Raw genomic sequence first — 23,961 nt, 5'->3', positions numbered from 1 at the left:
TTCAGATAGGGGTAAAAAAAAGTGGGGGGGGGGGGGAGGACAGGATGTATTCAGTCAGTAATGCCCCCTATTGAATAGCAAGAAAAACTTGCATTCTCAAAAGATTGGAATTTTAACTTACTAAAGAATAAACATTTGAATTAAAGGATCAATATTCAGGCATTTGGGTTCAAAATCAAGTAGACTTTATTCTAGATAGTCAGAAAAGCAGTTCTTTAGTTTCTTGTTCTTTGCACTTGTCACTTACTTGCTCTACATAAGACAAAAAAACTTTCAAAGGAAATGGGGCCATTTGAATTTGAGAAAATTGGTCCTTTTCATATTTAACTTGTCCAGTTTATTGCCTACATGCATGTTTAGTTAGCTATGTCTCTCTCATTATTTTTGTCACTCTCAGTATGCTTGCATATGTCTACCAATGTCACATATATTGATACTAGTTTCATATACATTGCCATTCATCTAACTCATGTTTACTGATGTGGTGTATTTTATAGTTATTGGTTAGGGGACTAGTTTCTCTAAGTTTTCACTAATATTCATCAGGTGACAGTCTTTTTAAGAACTTCATATGTATTACCTCAGTTAATCTTCCCAATAATGATAGAAAGACATTACTCTTATTAGAGCCACTTTACAGATGAGGCAACTGAAGATCAGGAAGGATCAGAGTTAGATTTCAAACCCAGAAATTTCAGCTCCAACTCTGTTCTGTTATACTACCTCCCCAGGCACAAGTGAGCTTCTCGGGGCTAGTGTTTCTCTCCAGACACATCTTGTTCTTCAGAAGCTAGTTTTTTAAATTTATTTATTTGTTTGTTTATTTAGTGGGAAGTAGGGAGAGGAAAGAAACAAGGAAGAATTTGGGATAATGACTTTTTGCATTTGTTTCCTTCACTCATTCTTATTTTGTACCCAGCCACCTAAATCTACTTACCTTTAGGTATTTTTTAAAGTTCTTATAAATCTCATATCCTCAATTCTTGTGCATTAATAGGTCTTTTAATCTTCCTACTTGTACCTTCTTTTTAAACTTCTTTTGAGCTTTTTTTCTACTGACAGATTTATGTCTATGAGTATATATCATTATCATTATCATCTAATTATCATAGGCATTCATTCATTTTCTCATAGGTACACTGACTATAGAGTAACAGACTATATATCTACAACATGAGAAAAACATTGTTGCACATAATGACACAGAGTTAATAGAGCCTCCTCCAACAGAGATCACAGTCCTAAGATTCAACATTGGACAATAAATCCTCTCTCCTCTATCAAAGAAACATTTGTTAATGAATGTCCAGGTTCCAGGTAGAATAATACAATAGAATGGCCATATTTACAGATGTAGGTCTCTTTGTAGAACTGGATGGTTTCATTTCTCATATGAACTCTCTAGGATTTACTTTAATGGGTTATTCCATGAGCTATTTCCTCACATCTGTTGGCAGCCACAAACGAATTCCATCCTCATTATGGCAGTACCCCAATATGATTTGAGCAGAGCATTAAGTCATTAATATTTCAAATCAGAAAAACATTACTCATGGGACTAGAAATGTACAACATGATTAGAGTTAAAATGTGACCATATATAAGCCATCTCCAGATAAAGACAACTTAAATTCTAAACAATTTGAACTTTTAGCTCATAACTGATTCAATAACTATTTGTAAATGCCTATTATGTATATAGTATATGTAGTTCACAGAGATAGCTAAGACATGAATACACACCTTTTTTCCTACCATACTAATTATTTGTATACCACCCAACAACATCTTCATAATGCCAAACAAATGCTAACATTTTTTCTAAATATAGATGGGCAAGAGAAGTATTATCTTTATTTTTACCAAAAGATGCCAGCTATATCATTTCAATTAGTTCAGAAAGACATACTGTAACACCCATCATTGCTAATTGTGCCCAGCTTTTTCAGTGCAGGGCAGGGGTGGGTAGGTAAAGCAGAGACTACCCTGGAGCAGCAACCAAAGGATGGCAGTCTTGGGAAACTGTGTCAGATTGAGTCATTACCACCAGGCTCTGAAAGAGAACCATGGGGGTCATTTTGCATTTTCTTCAAGTGATTGTTAGAAAGACAAACGAGTTCCATATGGTGGCAGGGAGAGAGCTCAGAGCCAAAATAAAATCTGTGTAGCTTGTCAGTATGTAAGACCTCAAAGTTCACATATCTGAGAGTCTGTCTACTGTTTAAAAGAGCTCAGGCCAAACTTCAATTTGTCATACATACAACTCCCACTGTCTTGGATAATGAAAGGGACTCTTGCCCCATCCCCCACCCCCCACCCCTGAACACAGCTAAGAAATAAAAATGTGAGAAGTATGACGGTCTCTTAAGCAGACAAAATTAGTGAGAATCTGGACACGGGATTGGGCTGTCTATCTTAAAAAAAGAAAGTTATAGGCCTAAAGAATTACTTATATGGTGTAGTTTAAAGTCTATTCTTCCATAATAGAATGCACTATTTTCCTACATTTACTAAGAAATATGACTTAATCTTTTTTACTTATTGAAATTACATTTTAATTTTTATTTTTGTAATGTTTTGACCCCCTTCACCCATTTCTTCCACCTCTGACCCCCTTCCACCTCTGGCAACCACCAACCTGTTCTCTGTATCTATAAACTTGATTTTGCCTTATTTTGTTTTAAGAGTCCATATATAAGAAAGATCATGGAATATTTGTCTTTTCCTGACTTATTTCACTAGCATAATACCTTCAAGCCTCATCCCCATATTGATGCAAATGGCAAGATTCCGTTCTTTTTTAGGGCTGAATAATATTAATTGTATATTTGTACCACATCTTCTTTATTTGTTCATTCATTTGGTGGATACTTAGGTTGTTTCCACATGTTGACTTTTAAATAGCACTGCAGTGAACATGGGAATGTGGATAAAAGGAAGCCTTGTGCATCGTTGGTGGGGTAATAATTCTTTACTGTTATTGATCAAATGTTACTCATATTTTCCCCCATTAATTAGGGAAAAAATGGGTTTAAAAGGATACACCATGATTTTACTTTGTGGCTGCCTTTTTGGTCACATCTAATCATACTCTTTGGCATTTTGTTGTCATAGTTGTTATTTTGTTTTTGTTTTCTGGCATCTTCCATACTTCTATCCCTACGTCAAATACTTTGTTCTGGAATCACATTTGTTTTTTTATGTCCTACCATATCATCCTTCATGGGAGCCACATCTACCCTGGCTAACGGCAAAAAATAAATGTCCAGGATTCCCATGGTGTTATTCTGGAGCAAGTATTCTTTGTAATGACGCACACTTCAAATTCCCTTTCACTAGAGTCAGATGCTTTGGCTTTTCTATATATTGACTTTTCTTTTGTAAAGCGAAGGCCTATTTGGAACAATTATTAGCAAAATAGAGAAAGCTATGGCTAATTAAATATACATAAGGACTTTAGAAATGAGCCAGAACCACTCTTAAAAAGAACCACCTAAATATTCTTTTCCAGCCTCAATTTAAATGTTTCTTATCTAATTAAAAATACTTGGGATTACTGGAAAGCTGGCCCCTAGTTTGCCTGTATCAAATAACCTGATATAGTTGTTGGCTTCCGGTCAATAATTGCTAAGTAACTGTTCTGGAAGCATGAACCCCCTAAATGTGCAGAGGACCTTTCCTTGACTGCATAGTTGCTCTCAGAATTCTTGGGGGATTCTACAGAAGCATAGTTGTCCTCATTTGAAAACTTATTAAAATAATGTCAAGAAAATCTATTTTTATGATACTCCATCTCTACTTCCCAGTGTAAGAGAATCACTGTTCAGAGGGGGCTTGCTCCTAAGAGGAGCATAAGCAGTTCTCAGGGACATGCTAAGGATATAGACATTGGGAGGATGAACACTGTTATATATAGGTTACAAGTGCTACTCAGTCTTCAAAATATTGGTCTCTTCTATTTTTAAATCATAGCCACCAAAACATAAACCAGTGTTTACTTTGTACTATCTTAGGACTCTTCTCTGCTTCTTGTTTTAAAGATTCCTAATCTGGGAGGACCTTAAAAAATATTTCTACACTTTATTAGGCTTTTCTTTTCCCACTTAATTGTATTTGAAAGATTTATCATAACTATGTTTTTATTTTTAATTTGTTCTCTGATATCAGTTGGCTATGCACACAATACAAATAAAGCACTCAATAAAACATAAAACTAATAGGAATGAGACTGCTTTTCTTACTTTATTCTATCAATGTAATATATTGAACATGTGTTCATATTTGGTAGTCTCCAAGATAATGAAAACAAAAAAGAATTGGAAAGATCAAGAAGGATGTAGAAGTGTGTGCGTGTGTGTGTGTGTGTGTGTGTGTGTGTGTGTGTGTGTTAATTATTTGAGTAGGATAGTAAGGAAGTAAATCTTAACTACTTAGCTAAATCAGATGTCAGAGCTATCCTTCTGAAAACATGGGTCAGCTATATTTTCAGTATTTGGGTTACTGATACTTGAGTTGGCTTTTACTTGCTATATTCAACCTATGAAAATTACTTACTTAGCATACAGTCATTGATTTATTCAGTGAACATTGAGCCCCTGCTCTGTATTAGCTACAAATCTAGATTCTACTGATTCAAAGATGAATGAGACACAGTCTATGCCTACAAGAGTTCATAGCTTATTGTGGGAGAGGACAAGTAAAACCACAAGTGTATGTACAATATGTGTTATCATAAAGTTATCTGTCTTGTGTTCTTTGAGGTTATAGTTGAAACCTTAATAGATGAATAAGATTTCAGCAGCTATTCAGAGCAGGAATGGGTGTTCCTAGAAGAGGGGCAGCACATGTACTATACAGAGAAGTGAGAGAATGTGTTGCCTTGAGGAAACAGGCCATTGGTAAGTTTGAAGCATGATGTCCATGTGCAGAAAAAAATAAGTCATGGGAGCTGTGGGGGGAGGTTGAGAGTACATGGAGAAGGTAGAGGAGGGATAGACCTTCAAAATCCTTGTAATGGATTTTGAAGGTCTATCCCTTAATAAGTTTTGTTTGAACTTTATCCTTCATGTGTTGGGAGAACACTGAGGAATTTTAACCAGAGTGGAGGTGTAGAGAAATGCATGTTTTTGAATGAGCCGCATGGACCATGCAGTTTAGAGATCAGAGGAAGGATCAAGACAAAAGGCTTTGAGACAAGTTGTAAGACTTTTGCGATAAGAGAAGAGCTGCCAGACTAGAAGCCTGACTGACCTTCAAATCTTGTTTAAATGGATCTGGGAAAATGTATATTTTTTATTCACAGACCCTAACACAGGTCATTGATGAGGTCCATAGAGGTGAAGGCCAGGAAAAAAACATTCTAGACCTTATTCTAATCCTAACATGTATACTTGCATACTCATTTAGAGTTACATAAAGACACCCTTAAACTTATAACAATTGATGAGATTATGCAATAGCTTCTAAATGTTATTGAAAAAGACTATAAGTTCTAGTAATCATCGAAACCAAGAAAACTTGACTAGGGCTTAATTATTGTATATTTTGCTCTGGCTCAAAAAAAAATATCTCTGTAGAACATTTGTAAAATCCTTTGACACAAACATACAATAGTATTGTCATTTGCTAAAAATAATATCAAATCTCGAAAAATAATGATGGGATACGTACATATAATATTTAGGTGCAACCACAAGTTAAAACATATATACATATAGCTCCAAAGTGTCATTGATCCTCATTATTTCTATTCAATAATGATAAAAAAATTTTGTCCAGACTGGCCTGGGTCCAAGTAGTATCTCACTCAAATAGAGATATTGTTCACTCACTAACTGTACTGTGGGTGGATATGATTCACAAATATGACTGTGGCACAGAAGTGGTCACATGCAGAGATTTGTAGAGACTCTTGCTGGATGACTTTGATAAGGTCACAGGAGCAGAGTGTTAGGTAAAGATAGGTACAGGGGTAAAGTCTTGACCAGAGAAGACCTTAGGTATCAAACTGAAGTTAATGGCAACCCTCACTTAGAGATTCTGAGCCCTGAGGATCAACTGAAGTGTGTGCTTGTTTAGAGTGCCCAGCTGGATATGAAAGGATGTGTAGTATCTATAGGAAATGAGCAGACATCAACTACATTAGGCAATGAGTGTGATTTGTATGCTAGCTTTTTAAAAAAATATATATCTTATTGATTTTTTTACAGAGAGGGAGAGAGAGCTAGAAACATCGATGAAAGGGAAACATCGACCAACTGCCTCCTGCACACCCCCACTGGAGATGTGCCCACAACCAATGTACATGCCCCTGAGCGGAATCGAACCTGGGACTTTTCAGTCCGCAGACCGACGCTCTATCCACTGAGTAAACCGGTTTCGGCTGTGCACTAGCTTTTTAATTCTAGACCAATATGCTTTAAAAGGCTATCCTTCAAAAGTCTGCAAAGAATAACCTGAGATGCTGGTTGAAGAAGTTTCTAGCTAGAGCAGAAAGGCATTTTTCACAAATCCCTTGTTCCAGGTATAGCTGCTGGAAAACTCCTGGTCTGGGTTCATGTCAATTTGGGGGGGAGGGAGGGGTTAAAATAGGAGTAGTTTTATTATTTAAATCACAAAATAAATACACTAGCTTTAAAGATACAATATTACAGAAGGTTAATGAAGAAAGTGAAAAGTTACTGAATCAGACAGTCAAACTTCTCTAAGATTTTCTGTATATCCTTCAAGCCTTTCTCTCTCTCTCTCTCTCTCTCTCTCTCTCTCTCTCTCTCTCTCTCTCTCTCTCTCTCTCTCTCTCTCTCCCCCCCCCCCCCCTCTCTCTTACACACACACACACACACACACACACACACACACACACAAATGGGACATACTGCTTTGTAGCCTGTCTTTCCACTTATTATATCTTGACTAGGTTCCATGCCTTCCAGCTCTCACCAGCAGGAGTGGGGACTGTGAGAGCAGTGTCTCTGCTGCAATGGCAGTGACCCAGCATCTGGGACCCAGGCTGTGGGGCATTCTCAGTATCTGCAATGCCAATAAGGGGCAAGTGCCGGGAGGAAGCATACACCCTGCTCAGTGAATATGGCAATGGCTTGTATGGGCCTGAGAAGTTAGCAGGCAGCGCAAAGCAGGAAATAGGAAAGGTATTAAATTGGAATCTGGTGACAGATCAAATCAAAATGACCCAGCAGAAGGAAAAAAATGACCAGCAGGTGGTACCAGAGAGTAGTGAGGAGCTGGGGTAGACAAACCAGTATCTGAGACACAGGTAAGTGGTGAGAGAGGAGCTAAATCTGAACTTGCCAAGTCAAGTCACAAAGGATCTGAGTCAAATGTAAAGGACCTTTCATAGGGGAAAAAAAATCACTTGTGCTGGAAGTGACTACAAGAAAATGCTGGGCAGATTTTGCCAAATGCTGTGAAGATGAAGAATGGCTACAGGAACAAGTCTACTTAGCATTTTTTTTATTTTTTTATTTTTATTTTTTGGTGTGTGTGTGTGTGTATGTGAACAAAGGAATGAGTTTCTGCAAGGTCCTGGAGAATGTGTTAATTTTTTTCCTTGAAAGTGACAAGATTCTTAGATTTTTTTAAAAATGGACTCTGAAGGGAGTAGCCAAAGAACGTATATGCAGAACCCATGGACAGAGAAAACTTTGTGGTGATGGCCAGAGGCGGGGGAAGGGGCTAAGTGGGGGTGGGAAAAGGTGAGGGAGGAGGAAGGAGGATGTCTGTGATAGTGTCAACAATAAAATAAAAAAATAAAAAATAAAGAGTCTAACAATCATGTTGCCAAAGGAACTCTTGCAATGTTTCTGCAGCCACTGGGGCTTGAGAATTAAGAGAGACAAGAACAACTCTCAAGTCTTAACTAAAACTCTCCTTGAAGAAGTGCAAAACCAAATGAAACAGCATTTCCCTCTGTGTGCATGGCTGGGAGAGAAACGCCTTCTCTGTCTTCAGCCTGAGGTTTTGTCTGAGAGAAGAGACAGAACCCCAGCAGTCCCAGTCTGACAGGTCTGGCTTTCCGGGAAATAATGGTATCCTTCAACTGAGTGCTCACAGCTCACATACCAGGAGGGGTCCCTTCATTTGAAAGTTTTCTCAAGGTTTCCTCCAGGGCAAAATGACTGCAAAAAGCCAGAAGAGACAGACACCAAAGAGAGTTACAAAATAAAATGTCCAGATTAAAATATTAAGGGGCTGTGAAATTAGCTTTAGGCAATGTGTTGATTCTTAAATTATGAAAAGTTTGGAAGTATTGTAAATATTAAGTCTTCCTGCACCAAAGGCTATGTTTGCTTAATGACTAGTGAGCATGGGAATCTATTTTTTTTAATCTTCTGAGAGGGATCCCTCTTGGCAAACCTGACTGGAGGGGTTTGGGAGAGACAAAGAATAGACAGGGCAGAGCTGTGCTAATGTAGATGAGTGGGAACTTCCTCATACCTTTACATATTTAGAATGTTAATTCTTAATAGGTTGAAGTCACATTGAAAGGATGATAAGAGCATTGTAGGTATCTCTTGGGGAAACTCAGAGGATAGAATGTTGGTGCCTTCATTAGACTTACTCCAGCACAAAAATCACTTTTATTTCAGTAGTGCAAGACACTGGGATTCTGGGAATAAAATTGCCCTGTGCTTCCAAAACACACAACTTTGTGAAACTGGGTTCCTTTTCCTTTGTGAAAGGAAGCTGCTCCTCTACAGAGTTTGGTGGAGTCGTTTATTTTGAACCTCTTTTGTATTTGTTTGTATCTGGTAAGAGCTGAGTGGGACCAGAGCCTGCCTTCCCCAGCTCACATGCACTAGATCCTGTGGAATCTGAGTTCAGTCTGTGAAAGATTTGTTTTCAGGTTTACCAGCTGTTTATTTTCAGGAACATTTGAACATGTTATTTTATAAATGATGATGCCAGGGTTAGAATTGGGTGGGTTTGTTTTTTCTTTTTTTTTTTTCTTTTTGAATTTTAGAAAGTTATGTCAGTTCTGAAAAGTCCATCTCAGTGTGATGGAGTGAACTTGTTTTACTCTGTGCAGGAGAGTGTTAAATCTGGTGTTTTAAAGCATGTTTCTCTAAGGTTAACCATGAAGTCTAAATGTTATTTTTAGTTGTATTTTGCTTTTGGTACTGCCAAATATTGAGTTTGGTTTTTATGGTTCCTAATGTTTTCTGGGGGGGGGGGGGAAAATTGTTCCCTAAAAGAAAAGAAGGGGAAAAATAATGAAAAAGGCATACATTCAACAAACCTGGCCTCTGGGTTTTCTTATTCTGTTAAATGGTCTATCTTTCTTTCTCTTTCTTACTTTTTTTTTTTTTTCCTTTTAACTGCAGGTTGTATTTAAAGGGTCACAGTGGGACAGCAGGACAGCAGAGCAGCTTGGTCATACATGGCGCTGATTTCAGCACTAAAGATGCTGATAATGACAACTGTCTATGCAAATGCGCCCTCATGCTCACAGGAGGTAAGTCCTGTGGGGCCGTTCTCTGCGTTATGTTTTAGTGGTTTGCGGCTTGAGGTTTCTTATCAATGAGAAAGGACTGTGATCTTCTGGTTGGGGAACTTAAGAGCAAGGCCCTCTAGAGAGCATTTGTTCTGCCCTCTAATTCCCCATGTGTCCTTCTGCAAGATGCTGCCAGCACAGTAAGACATTTGCCTCCCCGCCTCCCTCAATACCTAAGAGGGGGTGTGCTAAGCTTCATCCTGAATATATTCTTTAGACTCTTAAAGTCCCAGTTACTCTACCTACCCAATAATCATACTGATACCCATAGTGCCAATGCAGCATACTGGGGGGGGGGGGGGGGGGGCAGAATCTTACAAAATGTTTTGCAACTGCATAGGAGAGTTCATTGACAATTTTGTTGCAATGGAATAAGACGAATAAAAAGGTATAGTTAAATCTAACGTCATACAATTAAGAACAGTTATACAGGACTTTGCATTATATGCTCTTGATTTCTGTAAGACATTGGAGCTGGTGTAAGAGATACCATTAAATAAGACTGTATCTCTGAGTAAGAAAGTTAATCTGGTTTTCACTTTTTTAGTACTTTTCCAGCTCTGTTTTTATAAAAGGAAAATTCTCAATTTGATGCTAGTGTGTCTGTAATGATTCCTCTGCACTTTCTTAATAATTACCCTTCTTAGCAAGGAAAAATACAAAACTTTCTTCACAGGCTCCAGGCCTTGGCCAGGTAATAGCACCTTCCTAGAATTAAATAAAGTGATTCTGTTTCAATTATATTGAGCTTCATATCTACCTTTTATTATAGCACGTGGTACTGATTTTCTAGTTAAAGGAATGTTAAAACTTTGCATGTTAACATGTATTCACAATATTCGATATTTAACAAATCATTGATTTAAAGAAAACTGTTTCTATTAAGTATTAATAAAAGTTCTAAGCAGATAAGGCAAAAACTGCAAAGTTGATAGGTAAGTAACTGAAGTCTGAGAAGCGCTAAGCTAACGCCCACTGGCAAATGATGAGGCTTGAGGATGTTATAGGGCTAGGCTCTGGCAAGAAGGAGTTGGCACCAAACAAAATTGTAAAGGAAGCTTTTTGCCCAGTGTTTCTTCTCACAGTTTTATTCCCTTTAGTGTTATTCCCTTCTCTTGATGGAATAGCTACAACTCCCACCTTCAACTGTTCTGATTCTCTCTGTCCTATTCTACAATAAAACACCTTTTCATTCAGTAAGGGGGAAAAAGCCTGTTTAAACCTAACATTTTTCTTCCCAAACTGTGATACTATTCACATTGTTATTACATGCTATTTTGTTTGTTGTACTGTCTTACTTGAACTCCAAACTCAGTGACATAAGTAGGGAAAGGAACTCTAATCTTCACTTTGCACATAAGGAAAACAAAAGTAAATTAATGCCCATTCATCCTTAACATCCAGTGCAGTAGATTGTTGCACATGGTGCATGAATGAATGAATGAATGAATAAATAACCATCTTGTAACCCTCAAATTGCTTTCAAATTTGGAAGCCAATGAAATGAATCATTAGTTTGACATTTTTCTCATCAATTAACAGCACAAAAGAGTATGGAGAGAAGGTTTTGGAGAAGTCTTTTTACCTTCATCCATCCTCCACACCCCCCATACCCAAATCTCCATTAATACTACAGCCAAATGACATTCCATCGACCCCAGCCACTCCGTTTATATTAACATCTTTTCGGCATGAGACCAGCTCTCGTATTATCGATGCCAGCCCAATATGATTCTGCCTCTATCACAGCCTTAAGCTTGAAACATGCCATTTGGCATCACATTTAACCTCATCAAACAGTTAAAAGTCCTCTCTATGTAATCTTATGACCCCCCCTCCCCAAAGTAGTTGTTAGAAATTTAGAATATTTTTTTAATGGCAGATTTTAGTATATGGGCTGCCAATGCGAGCACAAGTATATTGAGTTTTAAACTTTTTTCCAGAGAGAAATTTTTTCCTTTTTATTACCTTCCTCATCCCATGAAGAGAATTATCAAAAACTTGATTCAAAGACAGAAAGACTTTGATTGTCCACTTCCCTGCCCATTTTAATACCGAAGCACATTCATTTTCCTCGTGTCTATTTTTACAGATAATTTTTCTTACCAAATAAATACAACACATGAGAGACCAACAATAAAATCTTTCGAATGTTTCCTTAGAAGAGCATCCAATATGTTCATAGCTCTGTCATAGTAATGAAAACATGGAGCAAAGTAAAGAGAATAATGCACCTCTTGGTTGTTGATGTGAAAACTTCATTGCTCAGATTTATGGTTTTATTTCTGCTTCAAATGAGTGTACTTTGTCATGTTATTTCATCCATAATCATTCTTGGACCCGCTTCTTACTCACCAATAAACACACATGTTGGGGAGAGAAAATTTCCGTTGCTTGGGCTGGAATAGTCTAAGTAAATGTGTCTTTGTAACAAACGCCATTGCCCTATCAAATATCCTTTTGAAAGAATCCAGGTCTTGCAAAGCTCTTCAGTCTACAAAGCTCATGTGTGGAATTTAGATAGCTAAGAACTGGAGAGCGTAAGGATGCATGTGACAGTCCAGGTAATGTGAGTACTGCGTGGGACTTACGTCTGCTTAGCTCCTCCCCATCACCTCTATATTTTCTCTGTCATATTTTCTCTCAGAACCACTTTCTCATCTAATGATTTCCTTTTTTAAAAAAATTGAATTTGAACTTGTTGCCTATTTAAAATAGTCTCTTTTAAGCAGTGAGATTCCAATACTCTTTGAAACTAATAATTTATAGTTCTCTGTCATCATCAATTAAAGCTTTTTTATGTTGTTTATCTTTTTGCTTTGTTTCTTCTAAAGGGAATTAAGAGTAAAGTAAGATTTATTGCCTAGTAACTGTCCTCAATAGTTTTCTTCAAGTACATGGAGGGATTATAGTTGAAGAATGTGGTATCATTGTTTACCCTTATCTGTCCAACACTGAACAACAGGAGATGGGCTTAATTGAAAGCAGAAGGTATTTCAGCTAGACATATGGTAGAACATTTTGATCTTTCTTCTGACATTCTAACTTTCTTCCAACAATTTAACATAGTTTAATGAGCATGAAGGGTCAACTACTATTAGAGATTTGAGGAACTTAGACTAGAACTCTCCTCTCTTGAGGGCGACCATCCACAGAAAAAGTAAAGAAGAAATAACACAATAAAAATAAATAAATAAATAAATAACTCTGCCACTTGTAAGGACACGATATGACATGTGGTAGAGCTGTGGCAGCAATGGAGAAGTAACGTACGTGGAGTGTCCATGATCAAAGGTCGGAAGGAGCTGCCAGGGAGGATTGCGCATTTCTCGTTATGGACCCCTTCACCGAGAGAGCTTAGATTAGAGCTATTTGTATGGAAGGGCTTTCTTATGCATGACCCTGTAATTGTGGATCCAGAAAAGATTGTCCCTTTCATGTTCTTCTGGTTCTGTGATTCCCATAGCCATGTCCTCACTGTGGCTGTAGTAATAGTAATTTCAGAGCATAGGTTGTAATTCATAATGCATGGCTAGGTGGAAAGGAGGTGTAGTCGGCTGAGAAAGCACATTTCCATCGATAGAAATAGGTACCACCGTGTTTGACTGCTCCTTTTATAGAAACATGTGTGCCTATTCCTGCCTTACCCAAAAGCCATCAATTCTTCCATCCAATTTAAATTTTGAATCATTTTCATGTTTCATTGTACATTTCTTATGGAATCAGACTCTATATTTTGATTTCAAAATTACCACACAAATTTTCTAGGGATGTGACCCCTCTATTAATCATTAAATAGATGATTTGTCAACATAGATTTATAAGCCATGAATAACCTGTGCTCAATGATTCTATTGACATTAGGAAAATTTGTAGTTCTTTCCCTTGATATAGCATATTGTGACAAATCTGCATATTTAAGTAGTAAGAGGAATACATTTAAGATGACTGTAGGAAATAATAATTTAGTCCCAAAGAAAAGCTCCTACTTTGTTCTCCTGAGCCCAAAGAAAGGAATCAGTTTCTTATAAATGTAACATTTTATCCACTATTTAACATTAAGAAAATAAAAATGTAATTTTATTCAATGCATGCTTTTTTTATATGAACTTACTGTACATAAAAATAAGTATGCAAAGAACATCTGACCTCCAAATTATGAAAATGAAAACCTTTTATCACTAGATTGTCATATTCAAAGCAAACTTACATTCAAAGAAAATGTGGTCTTTGCTACTAAACTAGCATTCTTCAAAATAAGTTATTCTAAAAGTCTGTTAGAAACTACAGTTACTAAAGGTTGCCAACAAAAACTAAACATGGTATTGTTTTAAATTCTTTTTCTTACCTTACTTTTCTTTCAACACAATCTCCATATTTAGTGTATAATATAAAAGCTATGTAAAAATGTGGCCTAACCTTCTGCAGAGAGAAATCTGTTGTGGGGGAAACTTCAGCGTCTTTTCCCACGCATAAACTATTTCAGCCAACAGACATGACTTGCAAAAGCTAACAAAGGATATCTCTCAGTTCAGTCCTAAAAGGGGATAAAGCCATACACATAAATTTCTTTAAACACCCTAGAACTTAGCAGATGCTAACAGCTTAGAGTTGATAAAATGCTTATCTTGTCTTCTATTTAATCTTGAAGAAGACAAAGAAAATGCAAGAAATTACCCTGTTTCCCCGAAAATAAGACAGTGTCTTATATTATTTTTTTCTCCCAAAGTTGCGCTAGGTCTTATTTTCGGAGGATGTCTTATTTTCGGGGAAACACGGGTAGTAGCTTCTCTAACTGGTTGAAGTGACAAGATTTGGGGGAAAATAGGATCATCTCAGAGTTTTTAATAACCCAAGAAGGATGTGCTAAGCATTGTCATATAACTGGCATTCCCTAAATTTTAAGACAAAAATGTTGAAAGAAAAGATCCATGTTGATCATTTAAGGTTAACCACAGAAATCTATATTGCACTATTTATGTCAAAGCAATTTCTTATTTGTTACATAATCTGTAAACCTATTCCACAAAAATTGACATTTCTTCAAGGCAGGGATTTCATACTATCTGCCCCTGTATCCTCCATGTCTAGCATAGTTCTGGGCACACAGTGCTCAATAAATGTTGGTTAAATGGCCGGGACTGATTTGGCTCAATGGATAGAGCATCGGCTTGGGGACTAAAGGGTCCCAGGTTCGATTCCGGTCAGGGGCATGTACCTTGGTTGTGGGCATATCCCCAATGGGGGGTGTGCAGGAGGCAGCTGATCGATGACTCTCTCTCATCGATGTTTCTAACTCTCTGTCTCTCTCCCTTCCTCTCTGTATAAAATCAATAAAATATATATTTTTTTAAAAAATGTTGGTTAAATGAATGAATATGTTTTCCCTGAATCTGAAAGGACATAACAAAATTATAAGTAATCCTGATGAGACAAAAATAAATCAACATAGATATGAATGTGACTTTGCATGAACTTAAAGATACATAAGTATGTATGTGTGCAATATTTGCATGTACACATGGAACAAAGCAATGGATGTAGAAGATTGGGACAAAATATTAAGAATAACTAAATCCCAGAAGACTAACTTTCTGAGTTGGAAAAATATTGACTATTAGGTTCCTGACTTTCAAATAAATTTTAACATCCTAAGTACAAAGTTTGGAACTATATTCCTGTTTTCTGGGAAAAAAATTTTTGCTTCTTTGAAAAGAGAAAAAATAAAAATCAGAAAATGTCTTCAAAGGATAAGTTTGGATAATGAGCCAGAATCTACAGCACTGTAGCACAAAACTGTTACCATGGTTAATAACTTACAATCAATGAGAAATAATCACTTAATTTTGTTTGCATTTCACTCTGATAATGTTATAGTGAATATTTATTGCCGTCTTGCTGTCCAACAGGCATTTTTTGCATTTTCCTAAGTAACTTGTATTTAATAACTTACACGAGGCTTCTAAAAGCCCTTTGAATTAGGCAAGAGCTAAGATACAGAAAAGTTAGACAATTATCCAAAAGTCACAGAATTAGTATCGGGCATAGGTCTTGAACACTTGAACGCAACCTTCAGATAAGCCATCATCTTGCCCACTACTCCCGCTGCCTCTGTTAAAGGAATGGCGTGCAAACACAAGAAGTCAACCCTACTTTGCAGCATGTTTTAATGAGGACCTGACATGAAATGAAGTCCAGGGGAGGGAAGAGACAGTAAGAGAATACCTAGAGGTTTTAAATGAATTCAAGATTACTCGCCAGGATAAATAACTTTTCATCTTTCAAACAAAAAGAAGAGAAACAGGGGGAGCCACATCCTTGGCCTAAAGCCAACTTGTGCACATGACTCAGCACAAGGTATTTTGTGATGATCCCACTGATAACAGTGGCACCAATCAGTTTTAGTTCAGCTTTGTCCTCGGTGATAAAAGAGGAAAATCTTATTTTCTGGGCAAGTTCTTTTGCATACTGATGACTAGAATGCATGCATTGAAAATGAATGAATGAAACCTATAAAAACAGATATGTTCTTTTATCTTGCTATACTTGTTACCTTAGGAAAACGGTGTTGAGAGACATTTTGTTTAGATCAGAATTCGAGAGTTAAGTTTCCTGATTTTTAAATAAATTTGAACTTCCTGAGTACCGAGTTTAGAATTAAATTCCTATTTTCTGGGCAAACTTTCATTTATGGGTGATAAAATACGAATTTTCTGCTTCAAAGATAAAAGACTTGAATGATTTTTAAAGGCCTAGGAAGCGCAGGGTAGTTATTACAAAACTAAATTTTAATGAGTTAAGTGTAAATGAATTAGAAACATTCGTCTCAGATTTCTTATTAAAATATACATGAGGTTACAGGTTATGAAGAAAAATGCTTGGCAAAGTACATCTCAGCAGTTGCCAATTTTAAAACATTTGAGACATGTTATCAGTTGTCCCAGCAGCAATGGAAGCTGCGTTCTTCTATCCTTTGCTTACATCACCGAGTCCTTTCAAACTTAAAGTGCCTTTGCTAGCTTAACTTATTTAGCATATTGCTTATTTGTTACTCCCAGACACATAAAGAACAAAGGGGGAAAAAATCACGTTGTCTTATTTGATCCTGGAAGCTGTGCTGGGAAAATTGTTGATCAGACATTCATAAAGCACATCTTATGAATGAAGAGCTATGGCTGTGTGTTCTTAGAAAAGTTTCTTCAACTATCTCAGAATTGGTGCCTTTACTGTGATACTAGCTACACCACGTAAGGCTAATTGGGGAATAAAATGAGAAAATGCATGAAAATATTTAGCAGAGTCCTTGATATATATTAACTGTTCAAAAATAACAAATATTATTTACGTCACATGTGTCAAACACAAGGCCCGCGGGCCAAATCCGTCCCGCCAGGCCTTGCAATGTGGCCCGCCCCGCGCTGTCATCACTGCACTCCGCTGCGTTTCCATCACAATGACAGTTTATGACTGTTCAGTAAACCATTCGGCCCGCGATTTAGGCTGGATTTTAGATTTTGGCCCCTTCTCTGATTGAGTTCGACACCCCTAATTTACGTTCTTGACTAAAAGCTCTTAGTTATCAGTTGATGAAGTCGGCATCAATGTCTGGGTCTTCTCGTTTCTGATTTGGTGCTCACATTGCCAAACAAAAAAAGTTTTTAATATAATAAAAACCTTTGTGTTGCCCTCCTATTTATTGTGCTAGCACTATTATTCTCCAACCCCTCACCCAATGGCACTCTAGCCAGCCCAAGGCTGTTGGCAGACACTCTCTCCAGCTGTCTGAGAGTACATACATATTTTCTTTCGAGTCTCTTTCTGTCCAGAGACACCCAGCCTTCAGGATCCAACTCAGATGGTAAATGAGTGGGACTTATGGACCCACAAACAGGGCTTTCTGCCTCTGTTTATAAGATTTTTGTTTTATTCTTCTAAATATATTTTTATTTATTTTAGAGAGGAGAGGGAAAGAGAGATATAGAAACATCGATGATGAGAGAATCATTGATAGGCTGCCTCATGAATGCCCTACATTGGGGATCGAGCCCATAACCCAGGCATGTGCCCTGATTAGGAATTAAGCATGAACTCCTGGTTCATCAATTGACACTCAACCACTGAGCAACACCAGCTAAGATCTTTATAAGATTTTTAAAATCTCTGTTTAATGGCTGTAATCTCATTTTTTAAAACAGCCTAATGTCTCTTTCCTACACAAAACTGTGGCCCAGCAGATGTTGCTTGAGCATCATCCCATGCACCAAAGGTCACCATTTTAATTCCCAGCCAGAGCATATGCCTGAGTTTCAGGCTCTATCCCCAGCAGGGGAAGTGCAGGAGGCAGCCAATCCACGTTTCTCTCTCATCAATGTTTCTATCTCTCTCTCTCTTTTTTCATCTTTCTAAAAATCAATAAAAACATGCTTAAGAAAAAAAAAAAAACGACAAAAACACACACAGTGTACTCCTTAATATCAGGAATTTTGCTTTACTTAACTCTGACCCCTATGTCCTCCCATTGGTTAATGTTTGTTTAATTGATTCTAGATTCAACTTTTCCCCCTTTATCATGCTGCCACTTATACTTAGGAAAGCTTTGGCAGGTGATAGTCACAGAATGAGGGCTCCACATACTATTTTATTAAACATTTAACCTGAAAGGTCTAGTTTTCGTGGTCAAATGTTAACTTCCACTCCTAGAGAATGTTTTACTTGTTCACCTGATGATATACAAGTAGACTGAGTCAACTATAAATTTTTCCATGAGCATAATTCAACTTTCTATCAAGACAGTCCACTTCTCACCTTTATTCCTGCAAGTGTCCCCCTTGTTCACCATGCCAGCTGCACTGATGTTCTCTAAGAGAGAACACTTGAAGATTTCTTTCCTCTTCATGGCATTGGCAGGTGCTACACTCTGCTGACAAGAGTCTTTCCCATCTCCATGTGGCTGCCTCGCTCTCATCCTTGAGGTCTTATTAAATAGCAACTTCTTCGAGGACCTTGCAAAGTCAAGTAGATTTCCTGCTAGTCTCCATTACAGATCCCTAATGCCTCTGTCTGTTTTTCGTTCCTTTGCTCATGATTTATATTTATTTATTTGCTTACTTTTTGTCTGTTTTTCACATTAGAAGTAAGTTCCATGAGGGCAGGGACTATGTCTTATTGAGTGTTGTGTGACAACACCTAGCCATAATGACATATTGAGTGAAGAAATAATGGAAAAATGAGTATAATGAGCATGGATGGTTTATCAAATGTAACTTTTAGTAAACAAGGCTATTCTGACCCTAGAGACTTTATAAGAAGACAGAGTGAAAGCCAGTCAATTTGTCAAGTGAACTCTGTTCAGTGCAGCACTAAGTATCTCAGTACACCAGAGTATTGACCAAGCCTTTCCGTTTCTCTTAGGTTAATGAACAAGATTCTGTGATTTGGTAGTAGGCCTTCTCACTTCAAGCCATTTCTCTTGTTAACTCTAACCCAGCCATTAGTCTTCTTTCAATGTCTCTAAAATGCCATTCACCTACTACAAAGATTTCCCCGCTTTACTCATTAGAATCACATGCAAGATCAATTTAGTCAATACTTTCATGTATCCCTACTGTTGCTTGTCATTTTCTTAAGCTCATCTGAAATTTCCCAATCTTTGGCCTGTGTGGTGGATTGCCAGGTGCTGTTGCAACAGCCATCTGCCTTCCCACAACCTTCCAGAATTCTTATGACTTTCTAGAAACCAAACAAAACCACACTTTTACTCTGTAAGTACCCTAATGCTTCTTGGAGGACTGTCTCATGATTTTTAGTAGTTCTCAACAATAGAGTAGATGAATTTGCTTCAGAGACCCTGGTGGACATTGGCAAAACTATGAAAGGCTCGTTAACATGATGGAAAAAGGGCCTCAAGGTCACAGGAAAGGAGGAGAAAGTTGAAACTCCACAGCAATCAAGTTGGGTTTCATTTTCTCCTTTGAGAGTCTTCGGGGTAAATGAATTCTCTAATATCAAAATGTCTTTTGTAACATAAATAACATATTTTTACTAATTGTACTTATCAGAAATATTTAACGGAATTAATCTTAAGACAAAAGGTTGGAATGTTACAGTTCCTCCTTCCTTGCCAAGGAGCCTTCTTGTTCCTTGTGTTTTCATCACATCAACATCTATGTTGTTTGCATACAGATGGTAAAATGGCCCTGAATACAGCATCTCTCGCAGTTCATCAGCATACCTCACTGCTCCCCAGTACGAGCTGATAATTAATATAGCTTGTTATGTCTCTAGTTTGACTTTATAAACACAACCCAGCTGTATTCATCTTCCAAAATTGAAAAATGAGAACTAGCTTTTCTCCATTTAACTTTTTCTAAAGTTCCTGCAGGATGATGCTCGTGTTACACTTCAACATCAGCTGCACAGCTTTCTCTCTGTGTAGCTATTAGTCCCTTAGGTATAACTCTGCAATCAAAGGGAGGTCAACTGTATCCAAGGAAAAATATGCCAGAATGTCTCTGGCATCACTTTCTCCCTGAAGATTTCAGCAGTGTTACCTCAGGAGAGGAAGAAAAGTACTATGTTTTATCTAAAAATCTGAGAACTTAATTCATTAAAAAAAATAAAGTGCCGAGTTATCCTTATGGAGACCTATGCAAGCATAGGGACCCCATGTCACTGATCAAGTAGTTTGTTTTTCTTCTTACTGGGTTTTGAAAGAACATGAACAATCTCAGAATAACACTGCTACATAGCAACTACATGGCTCCTACTGAGGAATTCTTTCCATATTGCTATTACATACAGAGAGGGCTAGAAATTCAAATTCAAGTTGAGCATCATAGTCATTGCCAGGTGTCCAGCTAATTTCAGAAGCAGCTGATGGCCAGTTCTTGGCAAAATTATGAAATAGATGGAAAAACAACTATTTCTCTCTCTCTTTAGCTGTCAGTTGTCTAAACCTCTGAATTTCTTCACTAATAATTCATTGTCCTATTCCCAATAATAGGCCTAAGATGTAATATGTCTTTTAAAGGTATCTACATTTTACTAGGCCTACAAATAAACCCAGGCCATTTAATGAAACCTAGAAGCTTCCCATCATTCCGTGGGAAATGTGTCCCAATGGAGTGACACAGACACTTGATTCCCTGAGAGCATTCCTCTCTCTGATTGTTCATGTAATGCCTAAACCGGATGTCATTTAAAACAGTTCCACTAAGGGCAAGATATTTATCTGAATGCCTTGCTATTTGCAAACGATCCTAACAAGCATGAACACGTTTCCCTCAGCCAATGCCATTCATTTCCAAATGTTCAATTTCTTTGTCATTGTGTCTTCTTTCTTTCATTATTCACTAATTATTTTATTCAGGCTGGTGGTTTGATGCTTGTGGCCCATCCAATCTAAACGGAATGTTCTATACCGCGGGACAAAACCTGGGCAAACTGAACGGGATAAAGTGGCATTACTTCAAAGGGCCCAGTTACTCCTTACATTCCGCAACCATGATGATCCGACCTTTGGATTTCTGAAGGCACGGTCTCAGGAGCAGCTCATAACAACAACCAAGAAATCTGGAGACGCTACCAGATGAGAACCCTCTTGGAAACTTCTGGAGCAAAACCATGTGTCCCCCTTTCCGGCAACAACAGGCAGCAGTTCTGTGAAATCAGCAAGGTTCTTGACTGTGGATGTGGAGCCTGTTGAGTTCACAAGAGTCTGTGCTTGGGTTGACCCTGTTCGTGTGGCTCGGCTGTCGAGGGTGCCACTCACTGTCATGCTTTCAAAAGGAAAGGAACCGCTCAGCTCCCTGTGCTTCAAACTACTACTGGATCTTACTTTGGAACTATGATACATAGGGCTTGTTTCAGGCAAAACTGAAAAAAGAAGAACACGAACCAACAACAAAAAAAGAATGCCCGTGAAGAAGGAAGCAGGCCTGCTACCATCCCGTGGGAAAGACGTATCACACCAGTGAGATGGTGGTATTTCTATGCAAACCTACTAACAATACGTTTATACTATTGCACAATTTTAGTACAAGTTCAGGAGGCACAGCATCCATCGCTCTCTGAGTTGGCTCCATGTTAATGAATCTCAGAAGTCATGCTTGCTCATTGATTTCAGTTAACCCGTCTTCAAATGTAAACTCCATGTTGTTAAGTCATAATGAATTGTAGTGCATGAAGGCTAACAGTGTGATGTCGAGACAGACTCCGTTACTCTTTGATTTTTTTTTATACAGTCCCCAGAAGAAGAAAAAAAGAACATTATCAAGTATGGAACTATCCGGTAAAAAAGTTAACCCCTCCCCACTACAGTTTTCATTTGCTCTAAAAACTGACTGACTGATATAAAAAATATATATTTATAGCCTGAGTAAAGTTTAACGAATGTGAAATTTATCATCAAGCTCTTAAAATAATATACATGCATTTAATATTTCCCATGATATTATACATGAAAGCAGTTTTTTTTAGAGTGTATTAAACTGAAGTAAAACCAAGTAAACTGGAACAGTTTATTTTACAGTATTTTCTTGCATGTGTACATGTGAGTGTAACTACATTATTTTTAAATAATGATCTTCACCCTGTTATTTCATGCTAATTTAATTTTTTCTAACTAACTGAAACATGCTTTCCAAATTTACCCCGTTCCAGTTTCCATAAAAGATACACTTTGAAGTCTATGAAAAATAAAAGAATTATATTGTATATAGTGTGTTTATATCCACAGGAAACCTAATAGTTGTTTAATCTGGAATATGCAACATTGCTCTTAATTGATGCCAATAAACATAAGTTTTTAAAGAAATCTACTACACTACTTTATGAAATACATATTTCTCCATGTTTTTCTCCCTCCGTCTGTTTTTCTTGAGCAGTTTCAGATTTTAAAAAATTATTAGTGATAAAAATTGGCAAAACTCTGTATTATACATAAGGGAAATACACACAAAAATTAATAATAGTCACCTACTGAATATGAAAATTCTGACTGCTGGTTGCTATAAATTTCTTAATGAAGATATGCCTGTGGTATAATCAATTTTGAGTGAGTTTGAAGTTACTACTGTCTCTTAAGTGTTAAAGTTTACAATAGTGAACAGGTGTTATCAAACCATGAGATAAGAAAATTGAAATACATATTGGGTGTCCTTTTAGAAAAAATAAAAGTTTTCTTCAGAGCAACAATACTGATTGCAAACCTGGTGACTTGATCTGTTATGCCTTTATGGCTCTCCTCTATTTGAGAGAATGGAGCTCTTCACATTTTTAAGGAAGTCCTTTTTTTTAATTTACCATCAAATCTTTATATGTATGCATCTGTTACAACCTTGTTTTGCCTTACACACACTATTTGCAGGTTTTACAGTTTTTCTATTCTTGGTGACTCATGTATAGTACTGATTAGTCTCTAAAAACCTTCTTGATTGTCTTCATTTAAAAGAATGAAAGTGAGTGCTTAATTCTTTTGTGTTTTTACAGATTTTTTAAACCAGTCTTTTGATAAGAAATACTATTCCCCAACTCATATTACAAAAATAAAATGAAATAACAAAAAAAAAAGCATGTTTGTTATCTGGGTTTGAGAAATGAAATATTTTTCCAATTATTTATAATAAAGCAATATAAAATGTTTTATGGTTTCATTATGTGCATTGTGTAATGCCTACATGTTTTTTGGCGATTTAACATGTGTATATCCTTTGCATTTAATTATTTCAGGATAAGATAATAGGTATTAGGATTTTGTCTTTAAATTTTTATTTCAATAAAACTCGTGGTTTCTATGCAAATTTCTTCACGTCAACCACAATTTTATTTCACTTAAATAAAATTGAAAATAAGATATTTGTGCAACTTTATATCATTTTAAATAAATATTTTAAAATCAGAGACCTATAGAACTATGGAATCACTGGGGGGGGAGAAGGGGAAGAACCTACTGAATGAATTAAAGCCTCAATTTTAGAAAATCTTTGAGTCTGGAATATGATCAGAGAAAGCTTAGCTTCATCAGGATAGTCAATCAAAACAATGAGTCGGAGTCCCACATCTCTACTGTGCGATTATATCCTGCCAATTATTAAATGCTATATTATCACATGGCAATGGACAACAAAATCTGGGAACTCTGCCTGTAGAACCATAGGATGAATGTTGACTATCTGAATTTGGTATAAAAGGGAAAGAACTCCCACCGGTGCCTCCAGTCCTACCAGCAGCCTTACCATTTCAGTCCTTATGAGGAAGCTTCTTTCTCCTTGACTCTGCCCCCACTGCCACCACATTGAACACTCTTTAACTTCCACCTGCATGAATGGAAAAGAGACCCTTTCTCCTGCTACTCTCTGCTCCTATTCACCCCATATCCATAAAAGATTATTGTAAAGCCAGACTTTGAAGATGTTTCTTCCTTGCTCAAACTCTTCAGTATTTCCTCAGGG

At 37.1% G+C, this 23,961-nt stretch overlaps 1 protein-coding gene across 4 annotated transcripts in view; it reads left to right on the top strand.

The window, feature by feature from the left end:
* Positions 1-22,464, top strand: part of ANGPT1 (angiopoietin 1) — a 228,890-nt gene extending 206,426 nt beyond the window's left edge. For all 4 annotated transcript variants that reach the window (XM_036436781.2, XM_036436782.2, XM_036436784.2 and 1 more), the window contains 2 exons: positions 9,342-9,472; positions 20,880-22,464. In XM_036436781.2, coding sequence (XP_036292674.1) covers positions 9,342-9,472; positions 20,880-21,040 — 292 coding nt within the window. In that variant the 3' untranslated portion in view covers positions 21,041-22,464. The remainder of the gene's footprint in view (positions 1-9,341; positions 9,473-20,879) is intronic.
* Positions 22,465-23,961: the final 1,497 nt, after the last annotated feature.

The sequence above is a fragment of the Pipistrellus kuhlii genome, unplaced genomic scaffold (assembly GCF_014108245.1).
Source record: "Pipistrellus kuhlii isolate mPipKuh1 unplaced genomic scaffold, mPipKuh1.p scaffold_m20_p_14, whole genome shotgun sequence".
Lineage (NCBI taxonomy): Eukaryota > Metazoa > Chordata > Mammalia > Chiroptera > Vespertilionidae > Pipistrellus > Pipistrellus kuhlii.
This window is presented reverse-complemented; position numbering and strand designations above follow the sequence as displayed.